The sequence below is a fragment of the Neomonachus schauinslandi genome, chromosome 10 (genome assembly GCF_002201575.2).
Source record: "Neomonachus schauinslandi chromosome 10, ASM220157v2, whole genome shotgun sequence".
NCBI lineage: Eukaryota > Metazoa > Chordata > Mammalia > Carnivora > Phocidae > Neomonachus > Neomonachus schauinslandi.
This window is the reverse complement of record NC_058412.1, coordinates 106744083-106763800: the sequence shown is the minus strand read 5'-3', so window position 1 is coordinate 106763800 and position 19718 is coordinate 106744083. Positions and strand designations below refer to the sequence as shown.

The 19718-nt window shown below is 44.0% G+C and overlaps 1 protein-coding gene across 4 annotated transcripts in view; it reads right to left on the bottom strand.

Moving 5' to 3' along the window:
* Positions 1-1117: 1117 nt before the first annotated feature.
* FERMT1 (FERM domain containing kindlin 1) overlaps positions 1118-19718 on the bottom strand; it is a 40494-nt gene continuing 21893 nt past the window's right edge. For 2 of the 4 annotated variants that reach the window (XM_021689172.1, XM_044918649.1), the window contains exons 10-15: positions 16119-16243; positions 15241-15347; positions 13591-13812; positions 12885-13009; positions 11234-11375; positions 7025-9345 (exon numbers count right to left, since the gene is read on the bottom strand). In XM_021689172.1, coding sequence (XP_021544847.1) covers positions 9172-9345; positions 11234-11375; positions 12885-13009; positions 13591-13812; positions 15241-15347; positions 16119-16243 — 895 coding nt within the window. In that variant the 3' untranslated portion in view covers positions 7025-9171. Of the gene's footprint in view, positions 1824-7024; positions 9346-11233; positions 11376-11801; positions 11837-12884; positions 13010-13590; positions 13813-15240; positions 15348-16118; positions 16244-19718 lie in introns of those variants that run through there. The other 2 variants (XM_021689173.1, XM_021689174.1) reach the window with 2 other exon arrangements.

The window sequence follows — 19718 nt, the reverse complement described above, 5'->3', positions numbered from 1 at the left end:
AGAAAACATGTTTGCAGTCTGGATGGGGATGTAGCAGGAGATGGGGAGAGGTGAAGGATGCCGAAGAGAGAAGAAAAACTGCAGGAATCGAGTCCTTTGGAGGTCATGAGGGGACCATACTCAGAAGGCTGAGGATTGGGTGCTTTTCCAACTGGGGCAGGAGGGAAGAAAGACGTTGTGAGGATAGATGAAGAGTGAAAAGATGAGGCTCTTCCCCTCTGATGACATCACTGTGCTCAATAATGTACAGGTCATTATGTTACATATCATCAGCTGAGGGAAGGTATTGAGGCAGGTTGAGAAGAAAAAGTACAAAATAGTAATTTCAGAGACTTGGAATGTGAAGTATTCTTTCAAAAGGCAGATTTTAACAGTGTTTTTGTCATCACCGAAAATAGTATAGATTGTAAGTACATGATTATTAATCCTTAATAATATATTAATAACAAAATTACTTTTTTGGTGATTATTAATTATGCTGAGTGTCTTTGGAACCTATTTGAGATACTCTAAATTCTAGGAAGTTGCTGACCAATTCTTTTAGGTAGGAGTCACATGATACTATATTTCCATTTTGTTTCTGGAGGAACTGGCATTAATTTCATAAGGTAAGTCTGAGAAAGAACCCAAGATTAGAACTCTGAGATCATTTCCTTTTTTATGGGCAATTGAGAACATGGAAAATACCTGTTTATTTTACTTGAAGAGGATATTTGAATCATCAACTTCCGAGAGTGATTTAAAAAAATTATCTGGCAAGGGTTGGTCTTGAGCAGAGTTATGTGGTAGGTGATGTCATTTTGCAAGTGATGCTTTCAAGTGTTGAAAATATTTTTGTAATTATTGTTCTGGAATTGCTTTCAGAATGAGTTTTTCACACACACACAAAACAATCACCAGGGTTACTTTTGTTTGTTCAATTGTTCACCAAAATATTTTATTAGTCACAATCTCATAACTCACCCTATTTAGTGTTGGATATTTCCAAAAATTGAACCCCTATGAAAGTAAAGAAGATTTGTCAGCAGTAAGGATATCCCAAATAAGGTGAACCAGGCTTTGCTGAGAATTTCCAAAGGGGAGCTCTGAGGATGTTTAGAGCAGCACCATTGCAAAGGTCCACACACATAACTTTATAAAATCATACCGTGTTAGGAGAGCTTGAGATCCTAGGGTCCCCCAAACCAAACTTATTAGCTGTGCCCACTGACATCCCCTCTCTCTGGTATCCTTATATTTATTTACCAGTTGGATTTCCATACACTGTAGGTCAAGCTTGACCATCTTCTCCAATACTCTACAAATTCACTTCTTTACTATTCAGCCCAATCAGGAATATATTCAGCAGCAAGTTACAGAAAACCCACTTAATAGTGGCTTAAACACATCTGTTTATTTTTCTTATATACACAGTCCAGAATTAGGCAGCTGTTGGTATCCCTTCAGCCACTCCATGGTGACACAGACTTCTTCTGTTTTTAGGCTCTCCCATCTTTAGTGCATTTCCTCTATCCTCCAGCTTGTTGCTTTCTGGTCGCAAGATAATTGCTGTCACTTCAGGCATCATATCCAGCACTCAAGGCAGGCAGAACGGGAAAGGGTGAAGGTGAAGCCAGCTGCATCTCCCTTCTCTCAGGATAGAAAAAACTTCTCCAGAAATCTCCGCAGCATACTTTCCGTTAGGCCTCATTTGGTTAGAACTGGACCATGGCCACTCCTACCTGCACAGGAAACTGAGAAGTTGGGGAATAGGATTGTCGCAACTGGTGTAGACCATTAAGATCCATCACTGGGGCGGGACACATTGGTTCAGCCAAAAGGTTCTGTTAACAAGGAAGAAGGGAAAATTGTGTTGGTAGGTACCTAATAGTGTCGGCCACAATCGCGGTGTGCTGATTTTACTTCGGAAACGGCTCTCAGTTCTCCCTACCTCTTTCCACTGGCTTAGCTCTGGTCTTCAGGGTCTTTTAATTTGGCTATCAGAGGCAGCCTCTGAACTGACCCATCAACTTCCGGCGTGACCCTCCTCCACCCATTCTCCATCAGCTGCCAGACTTACACTCCTAAAACGCAAGTCTGATCATGGCACCCCATAGGTAAGAACTTTCACTGGCTCCCTCGCTACTAATGACCTCTCTTCCAAGCTTGACCTTATTCCTGTCCTTCTCCCTACTCGGAAAGCTCTTACTCATCCTTCAAAACCAAGTCTAAATATCCCTTTCTCTGGGAAATCCTTCTTCCTTTGCTCTTGACTCTAACAAAACTACTCCCTTCATTTTGTTCTCATATATCTTTTTTTTTTTAAGATTTTATTTATTCATTTGAGAGAGAGAGAGAGAGCACAAGCAGGGAGAGTGGGAGAGAGAGAAGCAGGCTTCCTGCTGAGCAGAGAGCCTGACGTGGGGCTTGATCCCGGGACCCTGGGATCATGACCTGAGCCAAAGGCAGATGCTTAACCGACTGAGCCACCCAGGTGCCCCTCTCATGTATCTTTTTAACATATCGAGAATAATGCCTGTTATATAACATTACAGAGTTATTTGCTCAGATGTCTGTCTCTTGCTAGATTATATTATCCTTAGCAGCTAGCATAGTACCTAGCACACGGCAGGTGCTTATGGCAGAGGGAGCTACTTGTTTCTTAATATCTATTCTCACCCTCTTTATCAGTAAAGGAACTCTGATTTTTAGTTGAGCCTATGGTGACTTTGAATAAAGACCAAATATTTCAACCTCCTTTATAGTTCATTGAAGCCATGGAACATAAAGCCTGGAGCTAAAGCAGCCATGTTGGATCATGAGATGACCTTGTGAATAGAAGTTGTGCATAGGGGATGGGAAAGATGAAAGGACATGGGTCCTTGACATGGTATATAACGCTTTATTGGCCTAGGTTTGCCTTTGGAATTTCCAGTGGAAGAGAGAAAAACCTCTTTTGTCTGAGTCACTATTATTTTCAATTTTCTGTCTCTTGTAGCTAAGCAATTTTAACTGATAGAAATATATATATTTATAATTATATATCATTATGTTAATATATATTTAATATATGTTATATATAATTATAGTTATATATAATCATATAAATATATAAAAATATAAATATAAAATATATTATATATAATTTATATAATATAATATGTAACTAGTACATAAATATACAATAAATGTAATAAATTATATCAACCATATATAAGCTACCTGGCTTATATAATATAAAAATACAGTATATATGTGTGTGTGTGTGTATATACATGTGCTTTTATTTTTATTATTTATTTTAAAGATTTTATTTGAGAGAGAGAGAGAGGCAGAGACAGTGACAGAGATAGCGAGAGAGAGCACAAGCAGGGAGGAGAGGGAGAAGCAAGCTCCCCACTGAGCAGGGAGCCCGACACGGGGCTCAATCCCAGGACCCCAGGATCATGACCTGAGCTGAAGGCAGACGCTTAACTGACTGAGCCACCCAGGCGCCCCTGTATATGTGTTTTTAACTGAATTGGTTGAAATACAGTTGGCTGAAACCTAGCATGGCTTGACAACTGTAGGCCCATAAGCAACATCAGGTTCTCAGATATATTAGCTATGTATTCATATATGTTAAGATATGTGAATACTAGGCAGGGCATGCCTCCCACATCCCCGTGGTCTCATAGCCGACTGAACGTGCCCGGGTACACTACCTAACCCCAAGCACGTTAGCATTTGTAGCCACTTGTCCTAGAATGAACTTTGCTTAGGTTATAAGGAATGGATTATTTAACAGCTTCTTGCCAAGTGTTTGGCTGCCCATTTGCTCTTCTGATGTCTGCCCGATTGAAAGAACCATTTATAAAGGGAGGAAAAGGTCAGAATAAAAACATTTCACTCTGCCTCTAAAAGCAGAGCTCAGTCCCTGAGGGAAAGTCACCTCTCTCTGGTGGAATTAGCATTAATCACTTACATGCAATGGCGGGACCAGGGCCAACCATTTGTGGGGATGGGGGTGGAAGGGGTTGTCTCTGGTCATGGGTTGGTGTTTTCTCTGCTGGGAAGAAGGCAGAACTCTTTCCCCCACTCCTGAATGCCACCTCTGACCCAGATTTGCAATCAAATGTCATATTGGACAAGTGGGCCAGCACTTGGGGTCTGAAGATTTTTTAGTAGAAATTTTCACTATTTTGACATTTGAAATCTGGTATAATGTAAATGAAGGACAAAATGTCTATGGAGTTTTGTAGGCCTTACACCAATAGGTTGGGGGGGGGTGGCGAAATCACCTCAAGGGGATTATCAGAAATAAAGACAATCTAGGGCTCTTGGCTCAAGAGGGCCTTGCCATTCACACGGAATTATCAAAAGCAGTACTAAAGGGCACAGCTCAAGTCAGAAGGTCTGGGTTCAAATCCTGACTTCCCACACTCTAGCTGGGTGACCTTGCCAAGCTGCTTGACTTCTCTGTCCACAACAGATTTGGTGTGTGCTGGAGCTGGCTTGTCCCTGTCAGAGGGCTGGGTGTTCGGATGTCTTCCCAGTTGTGTTCACTGACACCACGCCAGCTATGGTGGAAAATCGGCGAATCAGGTCTCCCCCTGCTGACCCTTACACACAGAGTATTAAACATTTACCAGCAACCACTTCACATTTCCTCATTGTGCAATGAGGTTGATAACACCTATTGCATCTAGAAGTTGAATTGAAAGGACTCATGGGAAGCACAAGTGATAGCCCTTAATACATGCTGGCGTTCTAATTCTTTAAGCCATGTAATAAGAGCCCTGTCATCGTTGAGAATATTCTTTGGGAGGGGGTGCAGAAGCAAGATCTGACTTGCTCTCACATTGGTTGGCACAACCATTTAGCCTCCTGGTATGTTTTGCCCCTGGGGCTTGACTGTCATGGCAGCCAGTCAACCTGCTCTGAAATTCGAGTTCTAGAACTATGTGTCCCGACTCAGGTAACAGGCCAGTGGTGGCAGAGTGATGCCAGAGTTTTGGAAGAAAAGCATGTGCATGGTGCATAGAAGTAGGGGATGTACCTCAACCTGATTGTGGGGGAAAAGGGACCACAGCCAAAGGATGTTGGGGTACAAAGGGCTGTAAGAAACCACACAATCCAAACCCTTGTTCTACAGATGAGGAGACATACACTCTCAGATGGGGGCTTGGATTTTCCTCTGCTATTGTTGTTTCACTCCCCCCCCCCCTTTTTTTTTAAAGATTTTGAGAGAGAGTGAGCAAGCATGAGTGGGGGGGCAGAGGGTGAGGGAGAAGCAGACTCCCCACTGAGCAGGGAGCCTGACCCTGGGCTCAATTCCAGGACCCCGGCGTTAATGACCTGAGCAGAAGGCAGATGCTTAACTGAGTGAGCCATCCAGGCACCACTTCCTTTTTTTTGGTAAAGATTTATTTATTTTAGAGGTCCCATGGAGGGGGGGCAGGCAGAGGGAGAGAGAGAATCCCAAGCAGACTCTATGCTGAGTGTGGAACCTGATGGGGGTTTCAATCCCACAACCCTAAGATCATGACCTGAGCTGAAACCAGGAGTTGGATGCTTAACTGACTGAGTCACCCAGGTCCCCTTCTGGTTTCTTTTTTGACCAGGCTAATGCAATCACTGTTTTGAAGAGATATCTGCATCCCCATGTTCACTGCAACATTATTTACAATAGCCAAGATATGGAAACAACCTATCGATGGGTAAATGGATAAAGATAAAATATATATGTATATGTACACAGTGGAATATTATTCAGCCATAAAAAAGAGGGAAATCCTGCTATTTGCAACAACATGGATGGACCTTGAGGGCATTATCCTAAGTGAAATAAGTCAGGCAGAAAAAGACAAATACTGTATAATCTTACTTATATGTGAAATCTAAAAGAAACAAACTCCTAGAAATAGAATAGATTGATGGTTACCAGACGTGGGAGATGGAGGGTGGAGGAAATGGGTGAAGATAGGAAAAAAAAAAAAAAAAAAAATTTTTTTTTTTAAAGAGGAGGCATCATATTCCACATCAGAAGTTTTAAGCTGCCGGGCGCCTGGGTGGCTCAGTCGGTTAAGCGACTGCCTTCGGCTCAGGTCATGATCCTGGAGTCCCGGGATCGAGTCCCGCATCGGGCTCCCTGCTCGGCGGGGAGCCTGCTTCTCCCTCTGACCCTCCCCCTGCTTGTGTTCCCTCTCCCCCTGTGTCTCTCTCTGTAAAAAAAAAAAAAATTTTTAAAAAAAAAAAAAAAAAAAAAAAAAAAGAAGTTTTAAGCTGCCTTTGGGCAGGATCATAGCCCCATACTTTGCATTCAGCCAGCACTTAAATAGCTACTTTTTTTTTTTTTCTCAGTGAATCTCTCATGAATTAGTCAATTTCCATGAATATGGAATGACTTAATAGATGTCATATTAAAATACAAAAACAAAAACCAGTATATGAGATGGTCTAAAGGCTGGAAAGATACAACACAACCCAAAACGCCAACGTGTGTCTTTGGATGGTGTTAGTAAGACGAACCTGGCTTTGAATTCTGGTTCTGCTGCTTACTGGTGGTGTGACCTTAGGCAAGTGCTTCACCTTCTGAGCCTTTCTCCTTTGTGAAATAAGAAGGCAAGCCATTCCTGTCCGCCAATGGGTTGATGTGAGAATTGTGAAGGGACATCTATAAACTGCATGTCACTATCTGTTACGGACCCTCTACCACTAAATCAAAGAACTGTCCCGGACATTCGTCCCTCAAATCAGAGGCCCTCTGATGCTCTCCCACCTCTGGATATTTCTTTGATTTCTGGTGCTTTTTCCAAAAGGTAGACCTGGGAAAAAAGAGCTCAGGATGTCAGGAAATCTAGGGACTTTCAATGGGAAAGGAGTTGAAACCAACAGTTAAGTGAGGTTTCTAAGTCAATCTCACTGGGAAGAATGGGCTCGGATCTTGGAACTGTGTGGGAAAGTATGCCTTAAACCTGAAAGTTACATTCCTTTTTCAGGGGGGAGAAAATATTCACCTTTTCAGAGACAGCAGAGTGGAGAGGACGCAACCAGACCATACTCATCCATAGAAAGCTTTTATTTAAAAAAGTCCTATAAAATAATAATAAATGCAGATTTCCCCATCTAGTGTAGATAAGAAAGCATATGAGGCTGAAAGGCACACATTAATTTAAAATTTCATCACAGGGAGTCTGATGACCTTTTGTACCCAATGTAAAAAAAAGTCCTTAAGTTGCTCTTTGGAATAGCAGCATTTAAGGTTTTCTTGTCACACTTGTTTATTCCTTTGGGATGTGGCAGTGAGGTCAGGGAAGAAATGTTCCTCAGAAAGTTTGGTTAAAACCAGTCAACTCCTTTGAATGTTTTCATGGAAATATCAGACAACCATGAAAAGCTAAGGATGAGGGTCACACTGAAGGTCTAGCTTTGGTAAAGGATACAGAGCTGTACTGGGCAGCAGACAGGTAAAATGTGACATCCAGGAGCATTATTTTCATGTAGGGCCTGACATACTCTTAAAGACCTGACTTAGGTTCTAAAATAATAGAGCCCAAGACTATACAGAAATGACCAACACCAAGCTGAACAGTATGCTCAGCGCTAGTTTCTATACAAAACATTTCAAACTAAGGTCTTTATGACGTGGACCAGATCTGCCAAGTGCCTAAGCCACGTCCAAGCTTTAAGCGAGGCCTCAGAAGTTCACCTGGTGCCTGGGGAGTTTCATGAGCCTTCACCTCTAAGGAGAGGCTTAAAGAGGAATTTCCAGTAACAGCTTCCAGCTCAGGGCTTGGGGTTCCCTAGACAAGGCTGTCCTAATGTGTCTCTTAGAGCTGTGGAAGATCTCTGGTCTCAAAAGAAAGCAACAGGTGATGTTTTGGGGCATCTGAGCTCTGGCCAGGCCCCCAGAGTTTTGCATCCTAAAAGAATTTCAAAATGGAAATGGAGCCTCTGCTTTACCCTTGCAGCCCGAGTCCCTTCTGTGGCAGCAGAACATTCATAAAAACATAATTAAATATCATCTGATATTTCCCTCTACCCCAGATAGCACTTCTTTCCTTCTCAAAACCCACTCCTCTCAAAGCTGACAAAGCAAAGCAGAAAATGACAACTGAGGCAGTGATTACCCGGCTCATGCCCATGTCTTGAGGCAGAGATGACAGAGCAAAAAGCAGAGAAAACAGATGTCTGTTATTGGCTCCTGATTTACAAAATGTACACAGAAGCCAGGGGAGGGGGGGGGAGCCATCAGTCCTTGAACTTGGTGGTCTTTGAGAATGGGCTTGTCTTTCTCTCCCTGACCAGCTGGGAGGGAGACCCCGTAGTAAGCCCCGACGTGGGGATGTGGTTTTTATAAACAGAACTGGACCCATCTTCCTGAGCCCCAGCTCAGAGGAACAGCAGTTGAGACCTGCAGCGTCGTTGAGGAATGGATTTCCCTGTACCTCTGCATCACCCCTGTCATCCAGAAAGACTTAAAGGTGGCTGAGGGACCCTCAGGAACACAATAGGCCTTGCAGGTGGTAGAAGTAACCTGAAGGGACCAATGTCCAAGGCCAGATGGGGCAGTAGTACCTCCGCGGAAGTCACTGTGAACTGATGACCTTGAAGCTCACTGCTCTGACCCCTTGTCACCAAACAGCACCAGGTAACTCCACCTCTCCCCTCCCTTGACCTATAGGGAGAAAGTCTATGTGTGTGTGGGGACTCCCTCTACCATTTTCACAAGATAGGAGCTAAAAGTGGTTCTGTTAGGAACGACAAATTACTTTTTATACCTGAGTTAAGGAATAAGATCCGTCCCTGGCTACTGTGCTTTCGACCTTTCTGTCTTTTGCTGACTTAGCAACAAAGCAGAGAAGCATTCTGGTGACTTCTAGCCATAGACCTGCAGGGTCTGCAAGTCACAGAACTGTAGCTCCATCCTGGGCCACAGCGTAATCTTTGTCTACTAGCCTGTTTCCCACCCACCCATTTTACAGAAAAGGCAACTGAGGCCCCTTCCATCACTGGTAGGACAAGGTAAAGAAAGGAAAAGGATATGCTAGGTAGTGTGTCTGAAATGGGATGAGGATCCTCATCTGAGTGACCAGTGGTGAGTATGTGCTGTCAGTCTGCAATGTACACACCATGCGAGCCAAGGATCCCATCTGTCCAGGAAGGACCATCCTTGGCTCACCCTCTGTGTGTAGGCAGGTCGGCTTTGCTTCATTCCTGACCACCAGTCAGCTTGTGGAACAGGTCCTCGTCAAGGGTCTCATTCTGGTCCTTAGACCGAGTGGACAAGAAAATGTAGCCACCGATGTATTCATGCACGATCTTGCAGTCTGCACTCAGGCAGGTGAAGGCGATGGAGACATTCTGGTCAAATTCGATTGCCACCTGGAAGAGGAAGGCACAGGTAAGCTTAAACACTTCAAGGAAAATGAGGAAAAAACTGCCTTGTGAAAGGGACATGTGGGTGGCTCAGTCGTTAAGTGTCTGCCTTCTGCTCAGGTCATGATCCCACAGTCCTGGGATTGAGCCCCGCATTGGGCTCCCTGCTCGGCGGGAAGCCCGCTTCTCCCTCTCCCACTCCCCCTGCTTATGTTCCCTCTCTCACTGTCTCTCTCTCTCTGTCAAATAAATAAAATCTTAAAAAAAAAGACAAAAACTGCCTTGTGATGACCCCAGGGCTGAGAATTGCTTAGGTGGCTTATAGATGATTTCCCTCCCCTCCTCCCCCCCAAATCCACAAAAACCTCACCCAACCAAAAAAAAAAACCCCAATCACCACTTCCATTAAACGCTTACAGCCAACAAGTCTTTGCTCTCTGTGCGCCCTCTGGTGGTCTCAACTATGCCGCACACCTGGCAAAACATTCCAGCTCCCAACACACATGCTTATTTTTGGTCGCTCATGTTTAGATATTAAGAACTTCCTAAGCACTCCCTCTGTCAAGGGGCAGGGTGCTTTGCAGACTCTTTAATGGAGACTAAAAGGCTCACCTGAATTTTCCTACACCCAACAGCCCTGCACCCCCTCCCAGCTCAAAGTCATAAACTCTAAACACTGGAAGAAACAGATTTCACTGGTTCTCAACCTTGGTTGCCCATTGGAATCACTGGTGGACCTTTAAAAGCTGCTGCCAGGCTCCCACTCCCAGAGACTGGGATTTGATGGGTCTGTGGTGTGGTCCGGGCGGCAGGATGTTAAAGCTCCCGGGTGATGCTAATATGCAACAAGGTTTTAGAGCCACTGCCTGAGAGGTCACCTAATCTCAAACTTTTATTCTATAAATGGGTGCCCACATGGTTAACAGCCCTGCTGAGAGGAATCCACAGTTCTTTAAAAAAAGGTGTGAGTCTCCTCCCATTCCTCTAGGCTTTCTACTGGAAAAATGAGAAAACGAAGGAGAAATGAGAATTCCAGATCAGCAACATCAGAATTTTTTTTTAAAAGATTTTATTTATTTATTTGAGAGAGAGAATGAGACAGAGAGAGCATGAGGGGGGGAGGGTCAGAGGGGAAGCAGACTCCCTGCTGAGTAGGGAGCCTGATGTGGGACTCGATCCTGGGACTCCAGAATCATGACCTGAGCCGAAGGCAGTCGCTTAACCAACTCAGCCACCCAGGCGCCCCATCAGAATGTTTTAAATCAGCTGGATGCTAAGGTGCCTCTGACTTGATCTAGAATTTCCCATGCTATAGCCCTGGCTTGACCTTAGCCCCCCGGGTGCAACTGCAATTGATGGGAGACAGAGGGTTTGGGGGCTCCTTAACTCAGGAGGCAAAACTTTCCTTAGTCATCCCTGCTCACGTCTCTTGCTTCTCTAGCAGTTTTTCCCTTTGGGGGCTGGACTGCTCTCCAGGTGGGCAGTTGAGCCTCTGAGTCCTCGACAGGTTAGACCTCTTGACAGCCAATCAGATGAAGCCTTTTTGGAATCATTTTGGATGACAGCCCCATCTCAGACAATTTCTGCTAAGCAGTTATCAGCATCTTACATAATCCTATGCTGACTTGAAGGAAACTAATCAAACTGCTCAGCAGTTTTAGAGTCTGTATGGAAAGTCCAGATGGAGGCTAAGCCAACTTGTGGTGTTAATTCAAAACCATTTGGCCTGTACTTGTTAGTGAACTGCCCAGAACTGCCTATGATTAGTTTAGCAGACAACTGGCACACGCTTGTGGTTTCTGAATTCTACATATATGAACAGAGTAATCTACAACTCTGATGGAACACACATTTATAGCCTCAACACTGAATATACAGAAAACTTTTAGTGTACCTGTCGGATTTCCCAGTTGACGTTCCACTGTTTCATATTTGTGAATCTCCATGTTGTAATTGGAATCCCAGTGGCTGCATCAATTCTAATCAACCTATTATATGAAACTCCCAGAATATCATCTTTCTTGCTTCCTTTAAATCTAAAAAAAAAATTAATATGAATTAAAAGAGGCAACTGCTTCCTATAATACGATGGTCATTCATACTACAACCTCTTGAAGATAATAGGAACATTTCTAAATGATATCCAAAGAATGGACAGAGAGGGATTAACTTTTCTACAGAAGGGATTTTTTACTGTGATAGGAAGGGAATATGAAGAATGGAGAGAATTGAGGCTGTCCTGCAGACATCTTTACGTGAAATTGACATCAGAGGAAAGCAAGGTAAGAGAGGGTCAAGTCAATGAATTTAAAATCAGCTGTGTGGGGCGCCTGGGTGGCTCAGTTGGTTAAGCGGCTGCCTTCAGCTCAGGTCATGATCCTGGAGTCCCAGGATCGAGTCCCGCATCGGGCTCCCTGCTCAGTGGGAAGTCTGCTTCTGCTTCTGACCCTCTCTCCTCTCATGTTCTTTCTCTCATTCTCAGATGAATAAATAAAACCTTAAAAAAAAAAAAATAAAATCAGCTGTGTATGCCAGGCACCCTTCTAGGCACAGGGAATACATTAGTGACCTAATTGGATAGAAAATGTCTAACTTCATGGAGCTTGTATTCTAGGGGGGAAGAGGGTCATGAATAAGTGAAATATATATGGCAGGTAAGATCATGGAGGAAAATAAAGCGTAGAAGGGGGACAGGGAATACTGGCAATGAGGTGGTTACAGTTTTAAAAAGCAAGTCAGGGAAGACTGCAGCGAGAAAGGACATTGATTAAAGATGTCTGTGAGGAACGAGTCCCATGGGTATCTGGGGAAAGAGCTGTAGGCAGAGGGCACAGCCAGTGAAAGGCTGCAGCTTTCTTTTTCTTTTTTCCCTTTTTTGGGGCATGCTCAAGGACCTGTCAGGAGGCCAGGGTGGCTGGGCACCATAAAGGAGGGGCAGAAGTTGTGAAGTCCCAGAGCTAAGGTTTTATAGGGCCATTGTAAGGATTTGGCTTATACCCTGTGTGAGCCAGGAGGCCTTCAGCTGGTTCTGGGCAGATGCCTGCTATGGTTTGACTCAGGTCTTAAAAGGATCACTCTAGCAGCCAACTTGAAAACTTAGGGGAACAAGGGGAGAAGCAGGGAGCCCAGGTAAGTACTGTGAAGAGAAGGTGTGGAAGATCGTTACAGCAGCCAATGTGTTTGGGCCATTTGTGAGAGGACAGTGTTCTTTATTATTTTTTTAAAGATTTTATTTACTTACTTGAGATAGAGAGTGAAAAAGAGAGAGAGCGAGCGAGCGCAAGCTGCAGGGAGGGGCAGAGGGAGAGGGAGAAGCAGACTCTTCGCTGAGCAGGGAGCCCCTACGTGGGGCTTGATCCCAGGACCCTGGGATCATGACCTGAGCCGCAGGCAGACGCTTAACCGACTGAGCCAGCCAGGCACCCGAGAGGACAGTATTCTAAAATTAAAGAGTTCTACATTCTAGACTGAGAATAAACTGGGCTCCAAGAAAGGCACTTAGAAACAAACAGGAAGTGAGAGAGGCAAGTGAACATTATGATCACCTGACAAGATAGTAGGTGAGGCCAAATTCAGGTAGAGATTGCCAGGCCTGGATGAACCGCAGCTTGGCTTCGACCAGCGGCATCTGGGCCACATTCTGGTGGGCTTCTAGAATCCGGGCTGCCAGCTAAGCAGAAGTGGAAAACGTTGAACCATCTTGGCATACACTTACTGTTCTGTAATCATCCCTTTAGCTCAGATCCCCAGTGAGAAAAATAAATGCAAGGCCCAACTGCAACTCTACGAAGACAATTCATTCCCATTCATTCATCCTCTGTTCCTCTCTGTCCTTCTATAAAACACATAAATCACCGAGGAGAAGAAGGAACAACTCTAAGGTTCATGGAGATGGAGAGTTCTGGGTCCCTCTTTCTGGGATATGTATGGTGTCTGTGGACAATGGTTCCTCTTATATCAGTTTATCTGTGTAACTTTTAACCCCCTCTAATGGAAGCATAATTTACATTTTTAATTTGTGGGGATTTAATAATTTTAATGAAATCTGGGACTACTTCCATGTTCAGTTAGCGGCAGTCAGCTCTAACAAAAGGAACAATAATTTCTTAACATCGTCTAATACTGAGTCCATAGTCAAAAATCCCCATCAGCCGATTTTTCATGATGATGGCCTCGATCATTTTAATTCCTCATTTTACCCCAGAAAATAGAGTTTACTGCAAATAATTGCTCCAACAAGATTAGCAGTACCTGCTTTGACTTGTGTTTTTTTGCACACCGAGGTGACACAAAACATTCAGGGTTCATGTCCATGGTTTCAAGACTGGAAGCCACCTGAGATGCTGAGTTCCGGTTTTTCATCCTCAGAAATGAAAGGATGTTGAGGACCTCTGGCTGATAGGAGCTGTCTGCCATGGTTTTGCCCTTCGATGCCAGGATGCAGGCAGCCATCCATTGGGCATACTGATTCTCCTGCAGCAAACATCAGAGGGCTGAGACACAAATTCAAGTGCAAAGCCACCCTGCTGGGAACAGAACAGGACGTGGGCTTTTCATCTCTACAGTACACGAAACTGTCACCTACCAAGCAAAGAAAGATGTGAAGTGCCACATATTCTGAGTGGCTGTCAATCACCTAATTTAACACCCAACAAGAGCTCTTGAGTCCTGGGTTGAGTTTCTCTATGCTAAGGGGCTAGAGAATAGGAACGTCGGTTGGGATCCATTTCATGCAGAGAACTTTGCATTGAAAGATGAACCAAGAACACAGGAGCACCATGGAGGACAGACAGGTGAAAACCCAAGCTACCTGACTGCCTTCCTTGATACCTATTTCCATGTTCATATCATGTCTGATCTCTATGACAGAAGGAAAGGAGGAAAAAGATCATGAACTGATTTCCCATATTATGTCTACCCTGGCCTATCCTTAGTAAAGATTCTAATCCCAAGGGAGGAATCAGGTCCACTGATGGGCTCTGAACCAGTCAATGGTGACCTCTATTGCTCTTGAATGTTGGTGTTCATTTTTTTTTTTTTTTAAGATTTTATTTATTTATTTGACAGAGAGAGACACAGCGAGAGAGGGAACACAAGCAGGGGGAGTGGGAGAGGGAGAGGGAGAAGCAGGCTTCCCGCCGAGCAGGGAGCCCGATGTGGGGCTCGATCCCAGGACCCTGGAACCATGACCTGAGCTGAAGGCAGATGCTTAACGACTGAGCCACCCAGGTGCCCCCACCCCTTGTGTTCATTTTTTACCTCAGGGAGCCAAGAGGCATGGTGCTAGAAGCTGAGGGGATGCAGCCGAAGAGAGGAATTCTTCAGAGCAATAGTTGGTGTGGTGCACTGAATTACTGACCTCAGTCTTCATCCTCCTGGTATCCATAGTTTTTGCCATGGGATTTTACAGTCTGTCTCATTGGAGCCAGAGTATAATTTCCCACCTCTTGACTTTGAGCCCCACCATGGACTTGCTTTAGCCAATGGAATGTGGGTGCAAATACAGTGTACTACTTGCCGGCCCAAGCTTTAGGAGGTCTGCCATGTTTGTAATTCCTCTCTTGCACTTCTGCCATCGCTGTGAGCAGAGCCTCCCCAGGCAGCCTGGCACCCAGAATAAATACAAGGGGCTTAACTGTGAGCCAGGAGCCAAGCCTAGCCAGACCTACAGCTAGCAGCAGATCCATCCAGATGACGTGAGGCTGGATCATCTGAGCCCCGGCCTACTCGTCGATGTTTCAGAGGCAAATGTTTATTGATATATGTCGTTTGATTTTGTGGTTGTTTGTTACAAAGCAATAACTGACCGATGAGTGTTCTCATTGGAGAAGACACCTCAGCTGGTTTGTCCTTAGGCTTAAGAAAGGTAAAGGGACTTAGCATTTTTTTTTTTTAACTTACATGGTCACATCTCAGATATACTTCATTCATACCATCGGCAACAGGGATTAGTAACTTGATTCCAAATTTTCTCCCTGCTACGTTGACGTCTGGCACAACTTCACAGCCTGAATGATAAAAGGCAGGGACAAAACTGAGTTCTGAGAAATCTGTTATATAAATTAGGTGTGCATCTAGAAGAAACACTTTGAACATAAGCCCTTCAGATTTGGTTTTCCTCTGAAAAACTGAGGAGCAGGCAGACAACATTAATTAAAGGGTAACTAAATAAGACTCAGGAACAATTCACATGGATAAGAGAAAATATCTTCTGTTATGATTTTCTTAAGTATCTCATCAACTGAATTCATTTTCTAGGTCGATTTGGCTATGCTAACTCATAGTAACATGGAGCTATGAATATTAACTTTTAAATAAACCAAAGTAGAGAGAATTCTCTTACTGTCACAATGATAAGGGAATTGAGTGCACTGGTTAATTAAATATTTCAGTTAATGGAGTTACCAGCACACTCACAGCCACTTTCAGAAATTAGAACAGAAACTGAAGTGACATTGAATTAAACAACCATTCTGGAATTTAGAAAGCTTTTCAGGATCCTACAATGCCTCATGTACTACATGGATGACACCAACTACCACCACTTCGTAGAACTGGACACACCAGGGAAGAAGGGACAGCAGAATGCAAATAATCACATTTATCACACCATATTCCAGGCTCCTGCTCCATGGGGAAGGGCGCTGTAGGCAGGCTGCCATGTGGAAACCAGTGAAATAGAGAGGTTCCTCTGGAAGTAAGCCCTACTTCATTGGGTAGGAGGTTGGCTTTCATGGCTGGGTCATGACAAGCCATAGCCAGATGTAGGACTCTCTTACCTCTAAGATTTAGTTTTTCTACTGGTTCTCCTTGCTCAAGTTCCTTATTTTTAAAGTAAGCTATAGATGTGTCTTTAAAGATGAACCAATACTGTTTGAAAGCCTTCAATATTAGCTTCTTGGGCCTGCAAGTTAAAGTACAGTAAGCATTTTAACAGCCATCCAGAAACGTAGGGACACATCGCAAATTTCAAGTGGCTCGAGATGCTCTAGAAACCTGTTCAAACAAGATACTCTTTATTGTTGAAAGTAATTTTCACATTGCTAACTCGTTTCTAAAAACTGAAAATGGGGTTTTTAATAGATATAGAAGTTAATGCAGAATCTCAGGATTAAGACCACTTTGGCGGGGCGCCTGGGTGGCTCAGTTGGTTAAGCGACTGCCTTCGGCTCAGGTCATGATCCTGGAGTCCCGGGATTGAGTCCCGCATCGGGCTCCCTGCTCGGCAGGGAGTCTGCTTCTCCCTCTGACCCTCCTCCCTCTCATGCTCTCTGTCTCTCATTCTCTCTGTCTCAAATAAATAAATAAATAAAATCTTTAAAAAAAAAAAAAGACCACTTTGGCTTTGCTACTGCCTCTAACATGGGACCCTGGGGAAGACACTTCCCTGCCTGGGCCACGTGTCCTGCGTCTGTGTGATGGGGACAGTCCAGCCTCCAACTCACAGGGCATCTGTGAGCAGGGGACGAGGTAATCTCTGAGAGTGCTTATCACAGCACCTGGCATAACTGAAGTGCTCAATAAATTATTATAATTTGAGAAACATCCATGAATCTGGGACATCTGTCATTTCAGTATACTTCTTAGATCTGAAAAAGCTGTCCACATGGACAGCACAGCTTTCAAGGTATCAGGCATAGACACTAGATCTAAAAGTAAGAAACTTTTTCTGTAGTTTCCTCTGATCCTTAAGAGAAACCACCACCGAATTCCCAGTGAGTCATGGAACTCAACAAAAATTTACAGCTAATCTACATAGACTCTGTTACTAGAAAAAAGAAACATTTTGGGGGGAAGATCCCCAAAAGTGAGATCTGTGGGGGCCAGAACACTTTATACTCTGGGCTGGACAAGGTTGGTAATGGTAAGTCTCAGTTGGGCCATTCAAAATAGAGAACGTGAGAGAGAGCTGGGGAGTAAGGAAAGGGGGTACAGCTGGGCAGAGAAAAGACCATATGAGCTGTCCATGGTTCCGTGGAACAGTGCTGGCCGTGGGGGGTGAATCAGGGTCTCTCATGCTACAGCAGTGGATTTCTGCATTCAAGGATGAGAGAAAGAGAGGAAACCGTGTGTTAACCCCACTCGTACATAATTTGGGGCAACTTTTTTTTTAAGATTTTATTTATTTATTTATTTGACAGAGAGAGAGCACAAGCAAGGGGAGCAGCAGGCAGAGGGAGAGAGAGAAGCAGGCTCCCTGCTGAGCAGGGAGCCCGACGCGGGGCTCGATCCTAGGCCCCTGGGATCATGACCTGAATCGAAGGCAGACGCTTAACCAACTGAGCCACTCAGGCGCCCCTGTTTCCGAGTTTTAAAGGTGTGCAGACAGCATTGTTTTATTATTTTTTAAACTTTGAAGATCTAATTGGCTTTATGAAGTGATTCATAAATTGGGCAGCATAGCACCTGGCAAGTAGAGGGGAGCTCTGAGGAGGGGAACAGAGTGGAAAGTTGTCATAGGAAGGAAGGTGGGGCAAGGAAGTTATTAGCAAAAGAAAGGACTGGTCCAGGCAAGGTCACCTTCCATGTGGGGAAGGGCAGGAGGTCTTATTAGGCGATTACCTCATCTTTTGGGAGACGGAGGGCCCATGTGACAGAGGACCTCATTGGTGCCGATCAGAAAATTCCCTTCTGACCGATTAAGACTCATTTCTGGGGGAAGCTGAAATTGCAATTAGGTTAGGTATTAAGCCCAAGTTTGGGGACTTGGTCTAAGTGATGCTGTTCTGGGCCCATGGTTTTCTTTTTAACAGTTCCCCTGTTTTGAACAGACTCTCAGCTTAACTGAGAGAGGTGATCAAAATTTAGGCAAGAGAATATGGTTTTAATGGGCAGTATCATTATTGGCAACACCGTGACAGTGGAAACATTTCCAAATAAGTGCTTCCGAAATGCCCTCTCCACCGCACTAATCTCTTTCAAACATGAATTGCGTTCTCACTCATTTCACAATCACCTTTTTCTTAAAGGAGGGGTGAAGAGTGTTTATTATTTTGAAAGCATTTGCAGGCTGACCACTGATGGCCACTTGTCATCACAGAGAGGTCATAAATTTGGAACACATTCTTTTGAAAAAACAAGAGTGTGTCACTCCCCTTAGAGGTATTTTTCCATGTGATAACCAGGGTGGGGGGACCGAAGGTTTTCATGGTCACTCCTTCTTTATGACGTATTATAAAGATTCCACTGTATTTTAGGTGGCTTGCATTTATAACGTGGCTCTCCCTGATATCTCCCATGGCACATTGTGTAAGTCGGCCTGGAACTTCCCTCTGGAGGAAATTCTTTCATTCTTCCTTCCTTTTTTTTTTTTTTTTTAGATTTTATCTATTTATTTGACAGAGAGCAAGAGAGCACAAGCAGGGAGAGCGGCGAGGGAGAGGGAGAAGCAGGACCCTGGGATCATAACCTGAGCTGAAGGCAGATGCTTAACTGACTGAGCCACCCAGGAGCCTCTCTACGAGTAAATTTTTCATTTCCAGAGTTTCTATTTGGTTCCTTTTCAATATTGCCTCTTCTCTTTCATGATGATATTTATCTTTTAATTTCCATAAGGATTCGAAACATACTCATTTTATGTTTTTCTCAGATTGTTCTATTACCTAAAATTATTGAAACTGCTAATCTTCTTGTTTGTTGGGTTGGCTGTCTTTCCTTTACGATGGTACATGAGCTCACATGGTTAGTACTTTTTATCAGGAGCTCAACTTTTAGGGGTTTATTGTTTCCTCTAGAAGGCCCATGCATGCTAGATTGTGGATATTTCCCTCCAGATAGTTTTGTAATTACACTTGCTAGGGCTTCACAGGTTTTGTGGTCCTGGGCCAGTTTCTATTTTATTTTTTTCAGAATTCACTTATCATATAAGACATTTAAATTTAGATCTACATCCATGTGTGGCAAAGGACCTGGCTCCAGTTTCCTCCAGAGGGACTTTTCATTTCCCCATGTAGGACCCCATGCAAGGATGAACTTCCTCACTGCTTTCTGTCGCGGATGGACAGCTTTTCTACTCCCTGTTAAACAGAGAAGGCCACCCTTCCAAGTTTCTGCCTTTAGGCACGGGCTTCAGTCCTTGTCAGTACCTTACAATAGGCCTACAGTGTCATCTCCTCTCACAGGGATTAAAATCTCAGCCCCAAACCATAAGAATCTATGTCATGGCCCAAATCCCTCTCTGCATCTGAGGCTTCATATGTAGAATTAGATTCCCTCTGCATTTCCTGCAAGCTGGACTTCCCTGGTCTCACCTCAACCTTGTACAATTCCTTTATTTTTACTTTATCCAGCACTCACACATATTTATAGCAAGACTGAAGTTTGCATTAGATCAGATGCATTTAGATCAGTTGTTGGAAACTGAAGTCTACTGTTTATAT